Here is a 17,240-nt window from a genome sequence, read left to right as displayed (position 1 = left end):
TAAAATTGACGATTACTTAGTATTTGTGCTTTTATTGTGTCTTATACTAACTTTTCATTGCCTAAAAATACGTTTTGCATGTGTTTCCCTCTCATACTTTTAAGCATTCTGTTTTCTTGTGGTAGTTTTAAAAAAGATAGTTGATCTGTTGACCACATTAGTCATGTAGCATATTTAAACCACCCTTATTTGATATTACTATGTTTAAAGTGCATGTGACACGAAAAAGCATGTTTATTTCATAATACACGCGGTATTTTATGCCCCTGAATGATATGGACCGCTTGGATGTGTGTGGACGCGATCGCTATATTTATTTAGTTTTTTTAATCCCGCGCCATGAAAATGAGTGACTTCCGGCTTGGGTCTTGCATTGGGGAGGAGGGCGCTGTGACGTGTACGGTAGAAGACATCCTCTTCACTATACAGTGTACTGTTGTGTATGAAGACGAAGGATTCAGCTGATTTTGCGGATTAATACGTTTATTTTTCGCATCACGCCAGCCAAACGGCTGCAGAAAAATCATTTCGTATGAGGGAGAGGCGTATGCGCCTTTTTGGAGTTTCAAAACGTTCCCATTCACCGTGGATATTTACTGTGGGACCACTGGATTTACGAGGAAGTGAGTAAACATTTTGTTTTGTATTATGTCAAATACGAATACAGGACTACTTACGTTTGATCATTGATAGGCATGTAAAAAGCTCTCCTCATGCTCATTAGCAGCACGTTAGCTGCACAACAACTCCAGCCACCCTCCTGCGGGGAACGAACTGTAAATTGCTCTCCGCCAGGCGGTTTGCCAATCCGCAAAGACAATCGACAACCGGGTCGTCATGTCAAATAATCCAGGCTAGTTATGTGTGATTTTCCGCTTCGAAGACTTTGAAACATCACTCAGTTGGGGTTAGCATGTCGGCTAGCTGTCACTCCTTCTGGTTTGTTTACATTCTCCGAAGCCGGGGAAGGGAAATGACATATGTCCGATTTAGGTGTCATAAAATATCGTTCGGGAGGTGCGACAGTAAAGGTGAAGTCGACAGTTTTGACGTTTATGGAGTAATTTTGCCATGTCGTTTTGAATGAATGGATTTTTATTATTTCATATTCCATTTAGCACAAGACTGTTATTTCTTATGACCATGCCATTTATTTAGCAATTAGGGAAAATACTTGGATAAAAAGAATATCCTGTAAAAATATTGAAGTAAAGAGACAGAAACAATGACATTTTGCCGCTCTCTTCGTCGCGTTTTCCTCGTTGTGAATAGTTCCCCCTCGACGGGTTGACTGGTCCTTCTCAAGCCATTTATATAGCTAGTGGGGAAAAATACTTGGATAAAAAGAATATCCTGTAAAAATATTGGAGTAGAGAGACTGAAACAATGACATTTTGCAGCTCTCTTCGTCGCGTTTTCCTCGTTCTGAACAATTCCCCCTCAATGGGCTGAATAGTAAAACCGATGAGCCCAGTCTACCGCTGACGTCATCCACCTGTTGGGGACGCTAAAGCCCTATAATGGTAGGTGTGGCTAACCGGCAGATTAAAAGACTAATTTCTCGTCATCTGCGCTTTGCTAAATTGTTGTATATAGTCGGATCGTCTCAAAATATGATTCTAATTCACATAATAATGCCATTTAAGACTTTTTTTCTCGTGTCGTATGCTCTTTAAAGGCATCTTTAGTATGTTCTGTCTGTATGCATCTAAACAAAACAAGCGGAAAGCACACGGTAATAGTTTGGGTGTCAGATTCGCCTCTTGTAGACGTTTCGTCGGTTCGGCATATTTTGGCAGAACACCGTTTTTTTTCATACTCTCGTCTCGTCTAATCCCGTCTTCCCTGTTCATTATGCTTTTGCTGCTCATTTTGTGAAATACTGACAGTGCTGTTATGCTCATTCATGTTTATCTCAGGTTCAAATTGAAAGGGTTGAACAGATGACATGTTTATATCACTAGAGTCATACTTTGGAAGTCGGGCAACGTAACCATGTTACGTCACCGCCCTGCGACGTCAACAACTATGGTGATCTACTTGTTAAATTAATTTTACAAATTGTATAAAAATGAAAACATCTGAGGGTTTCAATATGAAATTATTTTAACTCATAATAACGTTTATCTTTTAAGAACTACGAGTCTTTCTATCCGTGGATTGCTTTAATCCCCTTTAAAGGGGTATTTGACTGTGTATTTGTAACATATAATTATGTGCTTGTTGAACACAGAATATAGCACATACTCTCCTAAAACATGCATGTACCTAGATGTGGCCATTGTGCCTATGCAAAAAATACCCAATATTCAGCTCAAACTAATGTTAAATATATTATGGCCGAAAATCTACTGTACGAGAGGTTGCAGCAGGCTCTTAATTCCCTTGACTGTCTCCCTCTTGTACTGTTCACCAAGCACCGAGCAGCTCTGCAGCTCAAGCAAACAATGTTTTGCCAGCTGCCTTTCTGTGAGATGACAGAACACAAAGCTTCCAGCAACCCCGTCTTTCTTTAAACTCAATGTGTGGTTTGAGTTCTTCAACGTCCACTTGTCAAATACTTAAAGGATGCTGTTGCTTACGTTCTGCTTGCAGCTGAACAAAGTAGCCCAGGGTGAGCGCCATTGTCTGAGAATCCACCGTGTTGAGGACCTTGGCAGCTGATGCACCAGCTAACGGAATGCCATTGTGCTGCACATAGTAGGTCATCTCCGCTGGGTTTTTCAATCCCGGGACCCTTCTGAGACTCACCATCTGACCAGACCAAACAGAAGAAGATCATTACAAAAAATTAGGACATGTGTTGACGTCGTCACATTAGGATTAATAAATCCAAAGGATAAGAATTAAGATCAGTTCAGCCGTAACTGATTCTCAGCATGTGCTTCTCAGCCACGATAAGGAAATGTATTCCATCTGAGACTTAGAGCACCAAGAACGGGCCATGCAGTAAAGTGTAAACTGATGTCAGTTACTGCTTTGTCTAGAATTCAGGGACAACTGAGAAAACTCAAGGTTAGGGTATTTTATTTTCATCATATATTGCAGCGATTCAACCAATGAGCAAAGAGCAGTGATTTACGTCATTCATATGGTATCAGTGGAGAGTGCAAATATAGGAAGGACTTAAGTGTCCAAATGCAGACGGGAAACATCCTAATCTGACCTTTCATGCTTTGAGGTAGACATTCTCCCCGCATGCTATAAATTCATTTGAGTCACGCAGTCGCATCTATTATACATGATTACTTCTTCCAGAGCAACTGAGATGGACCATCCCCATGGACCATGGCATCTATCATACCTGGACGGTGTAGCTGCCTACAGCGGTAGCTCGTCTGAAGCGAGTGCCGTGCTGGCCTGCCAACACAAACAACTCCGCGAGTCGCTGCTCCATCAGACTGGCAAAGCTTTGGTAAAGTTCAGATAGGCTGGCGTTATCCACATCCTGGATTACTGTCAAGGGGGGTGATACATGAATCATTAGCAGCCTTTGCTATGACTACACAATAGTACTTATCTACTATGACAGAATATTAGGAAAAAAAGTTGTTGTATAAAAATGCATGATAAGCTTATAGATGGTATATGAACACAATTACATACTGTAAGTAAACAAAATAACTATTCTTACTGAATTTATACGCTTACCTGTTATAACCCAAAAGTCTCTGGTGGCAATGGAGGTGTTCAGGTTGTGATATTCCAGTGCTGAAACGATAAATTAAAATATTTACAGTGTTACATTTACATATTCTGACTAAAATTTCATTAGGTTAAATTGATCAGTCTGATCACACAACTGAGTTGAATGCAAAATTTTGTGTTTTACATTAATGAATCATAAACATATTGTATATTTAATACAGAATGGGGATTTTGTTGTATTGCAATTATAGATTTACCACTAGTTAAAAAAATTAACATATAAAAAAGTCAGCATTAAATAAGATGTATTTTTTGTGATGAGAAGCAATTATTTAATTACATTTTGGCAATAATTTGTTTTGTATACATATAGTTATGGCGGAAAACACAGACAAGGCTTTTTAAAATAAACTGCTGTATTTTAAGCCAAAAGAACTCTTGTGTTTGATAGAACAGTATGACTATATGCTGCCATAGCAGTTTCATGGCGCATTAAGCCCCTGAACTTTTTTTTATTTGTCCTTTTTACCCCGGAGACTCCGTTTACAGACACCGCGCAACCGCTTTTGTTTCAACCCAGCCATAAAAAGAAGGTAATTATATTTATTATTTGAAATGTCTATAATGTTTAGCTTAGAATCATTAATAGGTGTCTAATATTTATTTTATGGTACCACAGATTAGCTTTCCAATTTCGTTGTTTCTTCGGCTTGCAATGACAATAAAGGAATTTAATTTAATTTAATTAATTGTTTTTTTGTTGTTGTTTTGTTTTGTTTTTTTTTGTTACTGACGCATTTTCCCCAATATTTTAGATGAAAAATAATTGAACCAAACACAGAAAAATATGGAATAAAAACATTCAAAAGGGTAAGTATTTGAAAAAGAAAATCCCGACCACTCTTCGATGTCTGCGATTTCTGCATTTCAACCCTTCCTATATTACCGTGTCTCACCAATAAAATCCCCAAAAAGTCCAGCTGTGGCCATTCACAGCTGTGTCTTGACACTCGGTGAGACATGCTACACGGAGTTTTTGGATCAAAACAAGGTAAATGCGCGATAATATCTCGTTAAAATCGTGGTACCTTTAATTATGCTCTCATGCTCTAACCTCAAGTTAGGGTTTAGGGGTTTAATTTTTTTTTTTTTTTAAATGCCCTCCTGTTCAAAATTTTTCTTCCCCCAGAAAACTGAGAGTTTAAGCTTTCCAATGATGTTATCACACATGCTTATAGGACAATTTTAAAATTTGGCCAAATTGGGGGTCTCAGAGCAGAACTTCAAGTCACCTGAGTGTTTTCCGCCTTTATATATTTGAGTATTATTAGAAATTGATTTGAAAATATTTAAAAGTGTCCATCCTTAACTAAATTATATGTAACACAATTGGTTACATTTATCTATAGTTCACTTCATCAGACATCAAAAGTACATTTTGACAACAAAGTCTCAACATTATGTATTGTAGTTCATAATAAGTGAGTAAGTGAAAATAATTTCAACTTGTTGTTTGTTGGCACCATTCTGTTGCTTGTAGGACATGGGGAAAATACATTTAGTATTCAAAGCAAACAAACTGCTTTCACACCAACGCCGTGTTCTGTGTTAGTTGGGGATTCAGTCATTGTAATCTGGTTATGAGGTGTGAAATATCTGATTTAGGGTGATACAGATCAGAGCTGGCTGCATGTCAGACAAAAACAGCAGCAAGGAGAGCACGCAGCTGCCTAGGCTCTGGTCGATGCTGTGTTCTTTTTACATCTATTTCCTGCCTGATTAAGCTCCTGTGCTGCGGGCTGCTGCAGTGTTTGCGGGGATGCTGCTTCGCTGGCCTGTGAAAGCAGACTCATGTACACTCAGGCATGACAGCAGCAGAGCAACAGAATGGTGGCTGAGGAAAAAAGGATGGGAGTCGGTATTGAAAACATACAGTAGCTGCAGGGCTCTCTGTAAAAACAGTTTAATTGAAAAGTCCCTACAGGTCAAAGGTAGCATTGAAGCAGCTGGGTTCAATCTTGGATTTAAGACAGAACTGGGACCCGCTAGTCTTAAGGGTGTTCCAAGTCACACCAAACAAGTTAATCACAAACAAAGCATTGACTTGATTGTTGACAACTGTGCAGTACATGTGTTACTGTTCCACGTCAGTTATGTCGGTGTTGGTAGTATAATTTTAAAACGTTTTCCAAAAGCAGGGCCATGTCAAACAAACAAAAACGAGAAGAAAGTTTTTAGCCCTCTGTGAATATAACAGCATGATTTATGCATGCTGTTGATTTAATTCTCGCGGTTCATGCTCTGCTTCCTCCGGACTTATCATGGCCAGATTATTGACGACGTGCACGGTGACCCAATATCCCCAAATATGGACCCAGTGCTTCCGATCTAAAACGCCGGTAATTACATAGTGATAAAATAATTTGAGGAATAAGCATTTTAAGCATTGAAAAGAGACTATTTCTTTGAGGCCGCGAAGGACGCTAGTATTCCTGTGTGCCATTTTGTCACTTTACCACAAAAATAAGTGATGCATTCCCCATCGACCCTGGAGTATTACGCTACAATAGGTAACTCAAATTGTGACATGCATGGCAATTTAAACACCAACACCTCCTGATGGAGAAAATACCAGAAGACACAAAGGGACTGTTTGCCTTAACGTGTTGGCTGTTTTTTGATGTAGTTATTTTGAAATCTTGCATGGAAAGATCTAATGTTTAGAATTTTCGTGCATTAGAGGGGATTGGATATGGTAAGACTGAGGGGGGAAAAAAATACTATCAAACGCTAGTGTTAAATTAATGAATCTAGGATCAAAGATTCAAGAAGGAGGGGATGAATTTCTCACTATGGTGCAGGGCTAGCACCAAGAGAGCATTTAAAGGCTCTCATCTACTTCAAACTCTTTTGAAATTTTTTCTAAAGAATCTCATACACAGATGGAAAGACTTGTCCAATTCTGTCTTTTTGCTCTTCATCATCGAGAGACCGACGGCCACGCTGTGTTGCTATGTGGGATATCCAAAGCGGGCTGCCTGATTCTCTTCAACAGACATTACCTCATCCTGCTCTCATGCTTCTCATGCTTCAACTTCCTATATTCAAATATTCTTTAGTCTCATCAAGAAGTGAATCGGACTTGTTTGGTCAAAATAACAGTGTTAATGTGTGAGTTATTTGGAAACTTTTATATGATGCGTTCATTTCAACTTTCAAATTTGACACATTGTCTCTTAGTATCTAGATTTTCATTGTCACAATCCCACATACTGTTGTTATCGGTAGGTAAATTTCTAAATTCATCATTTATAAAAAATAAAAATAAAAATAATAATACGGTGATCTCACGTTTTTCGTCGTTAATGGGGACCACAAACTGCCTTGATAAGTGAAAAACCGCGAGTCACATCTGAGAGGCAATTGATGGCTGTTTTCAACAATGTACATTGAAAATAAAGACATTTATTGACTGAAAATGGTTCAATATTAGATGAAATGTGTTGTTTTCTCATGTGTTTTTATATTTGCTTTTTACCTAAAAAAATATATATATGTATTATCCGATTACTCGATTAATCGATAGGATTTTCAGTCGATTACTCGATTACTAAAATATTCGATAGCTGCAGCTCTAGTCATGTTACAAAGTGTCACAGCCAGTGTAAATAAAGTCCACACTTTGCTCTTTGCTGCTAAACCCTAAAAAGTATAAGACTGAAGTAATTCAATGGATTCAAAGTTCAAATTAAATTCGAAATACCATATTGCAAAGTTTTACTTCAGTTAGATCAAAATTCAGGATTTACAACTTCACCTACCCGCTGTTGATTTTTTTTTTTTTTTTGGTGCTCTGATCATGCCTAATGAAAAAAATAGAACTTCGGCAGCATCTTTATGCAAAGGTAAGAACTTTAGTCAGTTATTTAGTCATTGTAATTTAAAACATCCTGTAGCAGATTTAGGCTTTTTTAAACCTGTTTGGGGGTGTAAATTACTTGCAGATTTTCGTTTTTAGGGAAGATTACTGCTGCAAATCCTCTTTAGGTTCACAACAGGCATTGAGAGTTTATCCTTGATGGCTTAAAGTGAAAGTCAGTAGTTAAAACCTTGCATTGGTCTCCCATCAACTGCATGAAAAGTCTTCCCATGCTTTCTGCCTGAAAGTCAGTTACTCAAACCGTTGAGAAACAAACGGGTGCTCAAAAATAGCCAGAGATAAGGCTGCAACAACCAATGAGGCTCACACCACACATTACCATGGATCATGTTAATAAATGTGATTTACTGTAGTATGTACTCCTCGTACAACAAATGGTGATCAACGCCTTATCTCTCACATTACGCTTTTCACGCTTGGCGCAGATACCGGAGGGTATCACGGTACTGTGAACTGAGCTGTTAAAAGTGGTTGCATACACACATCAATAGAAGGTTATCTGTAGATCAAGGCTACGTCAGCAGATGCTATTGTATCCGATTTGGTGATGCGAGGTATGCAATTTTTACCTTCTCATGGACATTAATAATTGGCTCTGTGTCCATTTAATTTAATGGGAGGCTGATCTGATAAGCCCCCAAATAACAGCTGAGGGGTCTTGGAGAAATAGCTGTTCATTGGAGAAATTTGGCTTCATAGAGATTTAAATTTGAGCCTGGATGATGCTAATTGTACTACATTTTCCTCCATACATCCAAACCAAGAATATCAATAGACCACTTTCCCAATTCTCTGCCTTGGTAAAATGGCAAATAGGTGCTCCCCAGAGAATGCTTGAATTTTTGACAACCTATATGCTTTGTAGGGGTGTAACGGTACACAAAAATCTTGGTTTTGAGGTCACCGTTCGGTTCATTTTCGGTACAGTAAGAAAACAAAATGCAAAATATAAATGTGCAAGTTGTTTATAACACACCTTTGTGCTTTCAACAATAGGAACATTAGCCTATACAAAGCTAGAATTCTGCTGAAAAAGTAGCGGGGATTTAAAGATAATCCAACAACAATTTGCCTTTCAGACCCAGGTCAGCTTTCTGTCTGAAAGAAAGAAGAAAAAAGAAATCCTGTGCTAAAGAGAAAGGCAATCCCAATGACAAAGATTTTAACATGTATTTTACAAGGCAAGGCAAGGCAAGGCAAGGCAAGGCAAATTTATTTATATAGCACAATTCAACACAAGGCAATTCAAATGAAATGCCTCAATTAATCATTTTTTTTTCTTATGAACGGTTTTCAAAAGCTTTATTGGTGGATTTTCTCAAGTTAAAGCGCCACACAGAAATTAATAAATTTAATTGTGTAAGCAGGATCTGTCTATTATTATTATTATTTAATTAGAGGTATTTTAGCTCATATCAATTTATTTCATTTAAATGGGCTATTATTTATTTTATTATGTGTTTATATTTTACAAATGTGATGTAGTATTCATTTATATTGTATATTTTATGTTGTAGAACTTTAGTTCCTATGTGAATATTAGTTCCTACTTGTTTTGTTGTGGTAGGAGGGTTTTGTATTGAACACGGGGCCGTGTTGGTTATTAATATAGCAGAGAAGACAGCAGTAAATCAAAAAAGACAAGTCAACTGTGCCCTGATCTACCACTCAAGAGAGGGGTTACGGGTTACGATTGCATATTAGTTTGAAAACGACTCGATCCACCGTATTTTTACACGAGTGACTTCCGGTCTGCCCGACTCTAGCAACCGGTAGCAGTATTGACGCAGGAGGGTCGCGTCTCGCGTCAAATAATAAACTCTGTTCTTTTCGCGTGCGTCGTGTTGAGCCGCTTCTGGGACGCGTCGAACACGTGGCCGCATTGCGACTGGTGTGCATTGGGTGATTGACTTTAACGCCCGCGTTTCACTGCGCTCTGGCGGCAGCCACGTTGTCGCACCGTTGACGTTTCTTGGTTATACTGTCCTACCGTGTTGGTCCTCATTATAGTAGAGAAGACGGGGTAAATATAATCTACACAAAGAAACTGTAACCCAATCGACTCAAAGCCTCGAAAAGTAAGGGTTACATTACGTCAGAAACTCGTTTGGTACACCTCCGTTCCAAACCGAGCACCACGTACCGAAACGGTTCAATACAAATACATGTACCGTTACACCCTTAATGCTTTGTTAAAAAATCTATAATAAATGAGTTTAAAAAAAGAGAGAATTTATGCACTACGTAGATGGAAGAGGTTGAGAGCTGGTTCAAATCAGACAAGGCACAACAGAATCATTGGTGCATTCAGTAAACAGACGCTATAAGATGTTTGTGTTTCCGGGTTGTTAGAGCCAGGTCCAAAAGGGGTGGGAGAATCTCCTGCTGTTATTTATTTCCGGCACATATTGACTTGGAGTTTAGAAGAGTGTCTCACATCCTATGAACAGCAGTGACATTACTGAAGGACATGGGGAAACACAAACATCCCATCATTTGCAGCCTTGTCTCTTTGTAATCATTTTTTCTCTCTTTTCTCACACTTGGTAGCTTTCTTTCCTTCTTGGCACCAAAACCGTTAGGAGGCAACTTCACTCCCTAATGTAATTTTAATGAGAGCTTAATTCAATGCTCATTAACAGCATCTAGATACATCTTCACGCTCGGTGTAAACAAAATTGCCATATGTCAATAGTTGATTCATAATAATGCTCATAGCATCTGCCAAAGAGAAAATTGAATGTGGAAAATGTGTTAAACACAACTTGTTCCATTCAAATGCCTTTTCTAAATGTATTAAAGACATCACCGTCCTGATGCAAATTATAATTGAAAACTCTTACGAGGTCGGCCTTAAAGCGTTATTGCTGAGGTTGGCATTACGGCCTTAAAGCGTTATTGCTGAGGTTGGCATTAAACTTGAAATTGTTCTGTTTGCAAAGACAATTTGACTTGCTGCAGCCATGACATCGAAATCTAATCTTTTTTTGGCACATTATACAGAAAAACTCAGTGCAGAGTGAAATATCTACACCTCTGTTATCACACAGGAAAGTCTGGAGTAAATTTCAATATATCGTTTGAGAAATAAATGCAAAACAATACAGTTTATGCACTCTTTAATAGCCTTTTAGTGTCTTCCCTCAGGCAAAGCCTGACACCTGATTACTGTATTGTACCTCAGAGAAGTAACAATATGTTACAAGAAGAAACAGGAATATTGTTAATGATCTGAATTCTATCATGGAGCTAAATGCTCATAAACTTATTCTCATAGTTGCTTTTTATTAGACTAAAAATTTTGTGTTTGACTCAAAGTGGTTGAGGCTGCATATGGGATGAAAACAGACGGCACACTGTGTCTCTCCAGGAATGCTGTTTAGGCTCATGCTGATTCTCTGTCATCATCGCTTTTTTCTCTTTTAACTACATCTAAAACATACACTGAAAACTTGGCTTGGAAATGAGGCTGAGATGAAACATGTACAGTTAATTTGTTTTTAGCAATCATAATATTGCAAGGTCACAATATGGTTGAATCATGGGGAGGGTACAACCGATGTATTGTCTGATATTAATCAACAGTCCACAAAAATGTACGACCAGCACGCTTTGTTACACACAGGTTAAAAGGTTGACGTAGCATCAGTCTGAAGAAAAACCGGCTGGTTAAATAACATTCAATGTATTACGGCAGCCAGATTGTAACTTACGCTCTGCGACGACAAGCGGTGGGTAAAAAAGGAAGTAGCCCACCAACTCAGAGGACAGCTGACCAAGGATGTTTGAAGCAGTGGTGCCATTTAGCAAGACGGTCCCATTTTTCACACAGTAAACCAGTGACACAGCGGGAGACCCTGCAGCCTGGGAGACACTCAGCATCTGGGTAATGGAAAATTAAGAGAAAGTAAATTACATTGAAGGAACATCTCAGAAAAGCAATAAAGCACATTTTTATGGAATAACATAACCCATGTTTTTTTCCTCACATCACAATTGAAAGAATTTCCTCACCTGTACAGACAGTTTGCTGTTGACATTAAGCACTTTAGCCTGTGCTTCGGAAAAAACCTTCTCCAGCCTTTCTTCCATTATTTGAGAAAACTGACAGGAGCGTGGATCATCGGCAGCTCCCACAAATTGCAGAACTGAAAAAGAAAAAGTACATTGGTTTCTTTATTGAGGTTTTTGGGTATTTACATCTGTTAAAGGGACTATACAGAGTTTGTCACTACTTTTATTCACGCCTTTTATTCATGCATGGCACGCATGCTTGAACGAGCACAAACATAAAGCAACAAGTGTCTGGCCTATCAAATCAGCACCAGAAACATAAAAATATGGTGAGTAGCAAGTCTTAAGTGAGTTAAAAAAGTGTTTTTGCGAAGCGGAGACGAAGCAGAGGCTCAGTGAAACAGCGTTGCTACTGTAGGTACACACGTGGACGTGCACAGACGCGTGTTCACCCAGAGTGGCCGACCCAAACCCTGTCTGTTGAAGGTAGGAAAAAGGGGTTTTTGTAGCAGTCTCAGTTAAGATGTCAGGGTTCTGTGGATTTACCAGGGCATTAATAGAGCATGCATGGAGTAGAAATGTATTTTAAATTAAATCTTAAAATCAGTGAATGGATGTGCCAGAATTTTCTCCAGTTAAATGTGGAGAAGACGGAGTGATCATTTTTGGGCCAAAAAAGGAAAGGTCAAAGATAAGCAGGCACCTTAGCACAATGTCACTTACAGCTACAAATCAAGTCAGAAACCTTGGCGTAATTATTGACTTAGACTAAAATTTGATAACCATCTAATGTCCGTCACTAAATCTGCTTATTACCACCTAAAAATATAGCCAGAATTAAGGGACTTCTGACTCAACAAGACATGGAAACACTTATGAATGCATTCATTTTCAGCAGATTGGACAATTGCAACGGTATATTTTCAGGTCTTGATAAAAAATCAATCAGGAAGCTGCAGCTAGTACAGAATGCTGCAGCCAGAGTCCTCCCAAAACAAGGAAACTTGACCACATTACACCGGTTTTGAAATCATTACACTGGCTTCCAGTGAGTCAAAGGATAGACTATAAAATACTACTGCTCATCTACAAAACACTAGTGCATGTGACACGAAAAAGTTTCATAATACACACGGTATTTTATGCTCCTGAATGATATGGACCGCTTGGATGTGTGTGGAAGCGATCGCTATATTTATTTAGTTTTTTTTAATCCCGCGCCATGAAAATGAGTGACTTTCGGCTTCGGTCTTGCATTGAGGAGGAGGGCGCTGTGACGTGTACGGATGAAGGCGTCCTCTTCACTATACAGCCGTACTGTTGTGTGTGAGGACTAAGGATTCAGCTGATTTTTCGGATTAATACGTTTATTTTTCGCATCATGCCAGCCAAACGGCTGCAGAAAAATCTTGCTGTATGAGGGAGAGGCGTGTGTGCCTTTTTGGAGTTTCAAAAGGCTCCCATTCTCCGTGGATATTGGCCAAAACAAGCCCTACTACTGTGGGACTATTGGACTTACGAGGAAGTGAGTAAACATCTTGTTTTGTATTATGTCAAATATGAATACAGCGATTATAAAGTAAACACTACAAACTTTCTTTAAATAAAGGACTACTTACGTTTGATCATTGATAGGCATGTAAAAAGCTCTCCTCATGCACATTAGCTGCACGTTAGCTGCACAACAACTGCAGCCGCCCCCCTCCGGGGAATGAGCTGTAAATTGCTCTCCGCCGGGCGGTTTGCCGATCCGCAAAAACAATCGACAACCCAGTCGTCATGTCAAATAATACGGGCTAGTTATGTGTGATTTTCCGCTTCGAAGACTTTGAAACATCACTCGGTTCGGGTTAGCATGTCGGCTAGCTGTCACGCCTCTTGGTTTGTTTACATTCTCTGAAGCCGGGGAAGGGAAATGACATATGTCCGATTTAGGTGTCATAAAATATCGTTCGGGAGGTGCGACAGTAAAGGTGAAGTCAACAGTTTTGACCATTATGGAGTAATTTTGCCATGTCGTCCTGAATAAGTGCATTTTTATTATTTCATATTCCATTTAGCACAAGACTGTTATTTGTCATGACCATGCCATTTATTTAGCAGTTGGGGAAAAATACTTGGATAAAAAGAATATCCTGTAAGAATATTGAAGTAAAGAGACTGAAACAATGACATTTTGCGGCTCTCTTCGTCGCGTTTTCCTCGTTCTGAATAATTCCCCTCAATGGGCTGTATAGTAAAACCGATGAGCCCAGTCTCCCGCTGACATCATCTGTTGGGGACGCTTGAGCCCGATAATGGTAGGCGTGGCTAACCGGCAGATTAAAAGACTAATTTCTCGTCATCTGCACTTTGCTAAATTGTTGTATATAGTCGAATCGTCTCAAAATATGATTCTAATTCACATAATAATGCTATTTAAGACTTTTTTTCTCCTGTCATATGCTCTTTGATGGCCTTGGACCAAAATACATGCTTGATTTGTTAGATTCCTATGAACCATCTAGACCCATAAGGTCATCTGAAACGGTCACCTGTATGTTCCAAGAACAAGAACCAAGCAGGGTGATGTAGCATTTAGTGAGACCCCCAATTTAGTGAGACCCCCAATTTGGCCAAATTTAAAAATTGTCCGATATGCATGTGTGATACATCACTGGAAAGCTTATAATCTCAGTTTTCTGGGGGAAGAAAATTTTTGAACAGGAGGGCATTTTTGAAATTAAAAAAATGTTTTTTAAACAGCAAAACCCTATCTTGAAGTGAGAGTTGAGAGAGCAGAATTACAGACGCCATGATTTTAGCGAGATATTATTGCGTACTTACCTTGTTTCGATTCAAAAACTCCATGTAGCATGTATCACTGAGTGTCAAGACACAGCTGTGAATGGCCACAGCTGGATTTTTGGGGGATTTTAAGGGTGAAACACTGTAATATAACAAGACATATTGTTCTATCAAACACAACAGTTGTTTTGGCTTAAAATACAGCAGTTTCTTTTAAAGAGGAGTGCAAGAGCAGAAACTGCTTTTTCAGTCTCGTCTGTGTTTTCCGCCATATACACACACATATATATATTATATGTGTGTACTAGTATTTACATTGACATTAAGGTTTCCCTCAAAAATAAACCTTAGTGTTTTGGGGGTGGGCTGGGAAACAATGGTGAAGGCCTTGACTAACCTGTAACTCGACTTGATTTGACAACCTTTTACTTGACACAACTTGTCTTTACAACCTTTTGACCCTGCTCGATTCGACATGACCTCGAGACTCGACTCAACATAACCTTATGTCTCGACTCAACATAATTTCGTGACTCGACACAACCTTGTGACTCGACTTGATTTAACAGACTTGACAGGTAAGACTCGAGACTCCAGAGGTGGGTAGAGTAGCCAAAAGTTGTACTCAAGTAAGAGTAGCGTTACTTCAAAATAATATTACTAAAGTAAAAGTAAAACTAGTCATCCAAAAAAATGTACTTAAGTACAAGTAAAATAAAGTATTTGGTGAAAGAAATACTCAAGTAATGAGTAACTGCTTATGTTTGATTTTTTTTTAAACAATGATATATTTTTTTCTCAGCTAAAAAGGTATCTATATGAACTGTTTATTATTATGCTGTACTATATTACTATACCACATTAAGACAAAGAAATACAAACAAACAAACAAAAATCCATCGAGAGATTAAAAAAAACAGAAATGTAGTATCATTCAACCAAAGAGCATTAGTGCCCTCTAGTGGAGAAAATAGTTCCGAGTTGGAATGGTTGAATAGTGAATAGTTCTCTCATAGTTCATATTATGAAATTAAAAGGATCATATCTCAGTCGGTGCCAAATACAAACTGAGGGAGAGGTTAAAATATGCGCTTTTGAGTCATGTTTAGGGCAGCGCTCTACATCAAATACTTCATTTTTATGGTGCTTTAAAGACACAACGTGATTGAACAGGCCGGCGTGATCAGACTCATATCAACTTTATAAATCTGTATCTATATCTAAAAACAAAACATCCTGTCAAAAGTCAGTTAAATAAAAGTGTAGTCTAATAATACCGGTTTTACTTAAACTTTTGTTGGCCCTAGGTTGGCAAATTTAGTAATCAAACTCAAAATGCTTTGCTTTGCAAAAACTGACACCACATTTAGACGTTTTTTTTCTAGGGGAAAAAAACCAGCAACAAATCATGGAAAAACTAGGGCATGCAAAAATAAATTAGGTACCACTGTATAACAATAAAACTTCATTGAGTGTGATTTATTAAAATATAGCTTTATATGAAGTGCTCTCTCCTTTTTTAAATGCTTCTCAATATATTTAAAGCACAAACGCGACAGAACCATAATAACCTAACAATAGTTCTAAAATAATCTTATTTTCTTTTTTTCTTCCTGACCTGTTTTTAGCTGGAAGCCAGGAGCCGGGCTGGTCCGCCACATTGCAACGGGAATGGGAAGTGCAGTAACCATAGGAAGATACTGTCGCAAGTCTGCAATCAGCTTATCCCGACCATACCAGTCCAAGCCCGAGAGCACAACGGAGGGGACGTAAACCATGTCTCTTCCAGTGACGTGATAAGCCACTGTCATGTTGGGTGAACCAAATACAGTCTCCACCTAAAAAAAATACAATTGAAAGTCACACTATATCAGGTTATACATTTCACATAGTCACAACTCTGACATGCCTCTAAATAAATCTTAATTAATATGATGTGTTGTATTCTAATTCAAAGGTTCCACTGATGATAAAAACAACAATCTTTCAAAGTAAAGCATTAAAATAGATTAACATTCGGTCGATATTTTTCTTTAATGGCTGTACACTGCCATTGTTTGCCATAATCATTGTCACATCTGCATGTTTGCTCACCTCCCAACCATTTATAAGCCTTAATTAAACACACAAGCGACTGCCCTTGCCAGCAGCTTGTATCCCATCGAATTGGAGCACAGCGCTACTAAAAGAAACCCAAGGATCCCGTGGTGAAATGGGTTATTTGAGTGCAGCGAAGCAAGACTTTGTGAGCTTCAAGGACACATGAGAGAGCACTGACCTTAAGATTTGTTGTTTTGAACAACACTATAAAAGAAGTATTTATTCAATATGTTTGGTACTGTGGTTGTTGTTTGCAATTGTGTAGAACTGCACTCTTTGTAAGGTGCTATAATTACCTCAGTTTCTAGAATCAAAAAAGGTATAATGTGCTCCACTTATACCGCTGCAAACATCAACCACAATAGTGTACATTGTCAATTTCCTATCAGAAGACATGACAGCTTGATGATTGCTTCAATCCTTATTGAGACAGCGTACCTCATCACCCACTTCCTTGTGGGACCCAGTCACTCAACCTCATTTCTATATCAGTCCTGACATAGCCTACATGAGGGTCCTTAGTCTATGTGTTCAATTTACTTTGTCTTAATAAACTTCAAAATGTGTCACAATTGAAACAACAAAGTGTTGACAAATGCTGAGAAATCTTTAGCACAGGAACGCTCAGAGGCAGTTCATGGAAAGGTGGAGGATGATCACAATGAAAAACAAAGTGGCCTGATAAAAATGGGATGTGCTAACAAACACAGCGTTTATTGAGGGCTAAACTTGTTATGTTTTTGAGAGCGCC

General features: G+C 38.6%; 1 protein-coding gene across 4 annotated transcripts in view; it reads right to left on the bottom strand.

The window, feature by feature from the left end:
* Positions 1-17,240, bottom strand: part of kiaa1549lb (KIAA1549-like b) — a 119,181-nt gene that overhangs the window by 25,510 nt on the left and 76,431 nt on the right. For all 4 annotated transcript variants that reach the window (XM_057833986.1, XM_057833979.1, XM_057833995.1 and 1 more), the window contains exons 5-10: positions 16,008-16,227; positions 11,603-11,736; positions 11,302-11,470; positions 3,652-3,711; positions 3,305-3,456; positions 2,583-2,754 (exon numbers count right to left, since the gene is read on the bottom strand). In XM_057833986.1, the coding sequence (XP_057689969.1) occupies positions 2,583-2,754; positions 3,305-3,456; positions 3,652-3,711; positions 11,302-11,470; positions 11,603-11,736; positions 16,008-16,227 (907 nt within the window). The remainder of the gene's footprint in view (positions 1-2,582; positions 2,755-3,304; positions 3,457-3,651; positions 3,712-11,301; positions 11,471-11,602; positions 11,737-16,007; positions 16,228-17,240) is intronic.

This window comes from Corythoichthys intestinalis, chromosome 1, assembly GCF_030265065.1.
Source record: "Corythoichthys intestinalis isolate RoL2023-P3 chromosome 1, ASM3026506v1, whole genome shotgun sequence".
NCBI classification, from domain to species: domain Eukaryota; kingdom Metazoa; phylum Chordata; class Actinopteri; order Syngnathiformes; family Syngnathidae; genus Corythoichthys; species Corythoichthys intestinalis.
The sequence above is the reverse complement of the archived record's forward strand: the minus strand, read 5'-3'. Positions and strand labels throughout refer to the sequence as shown.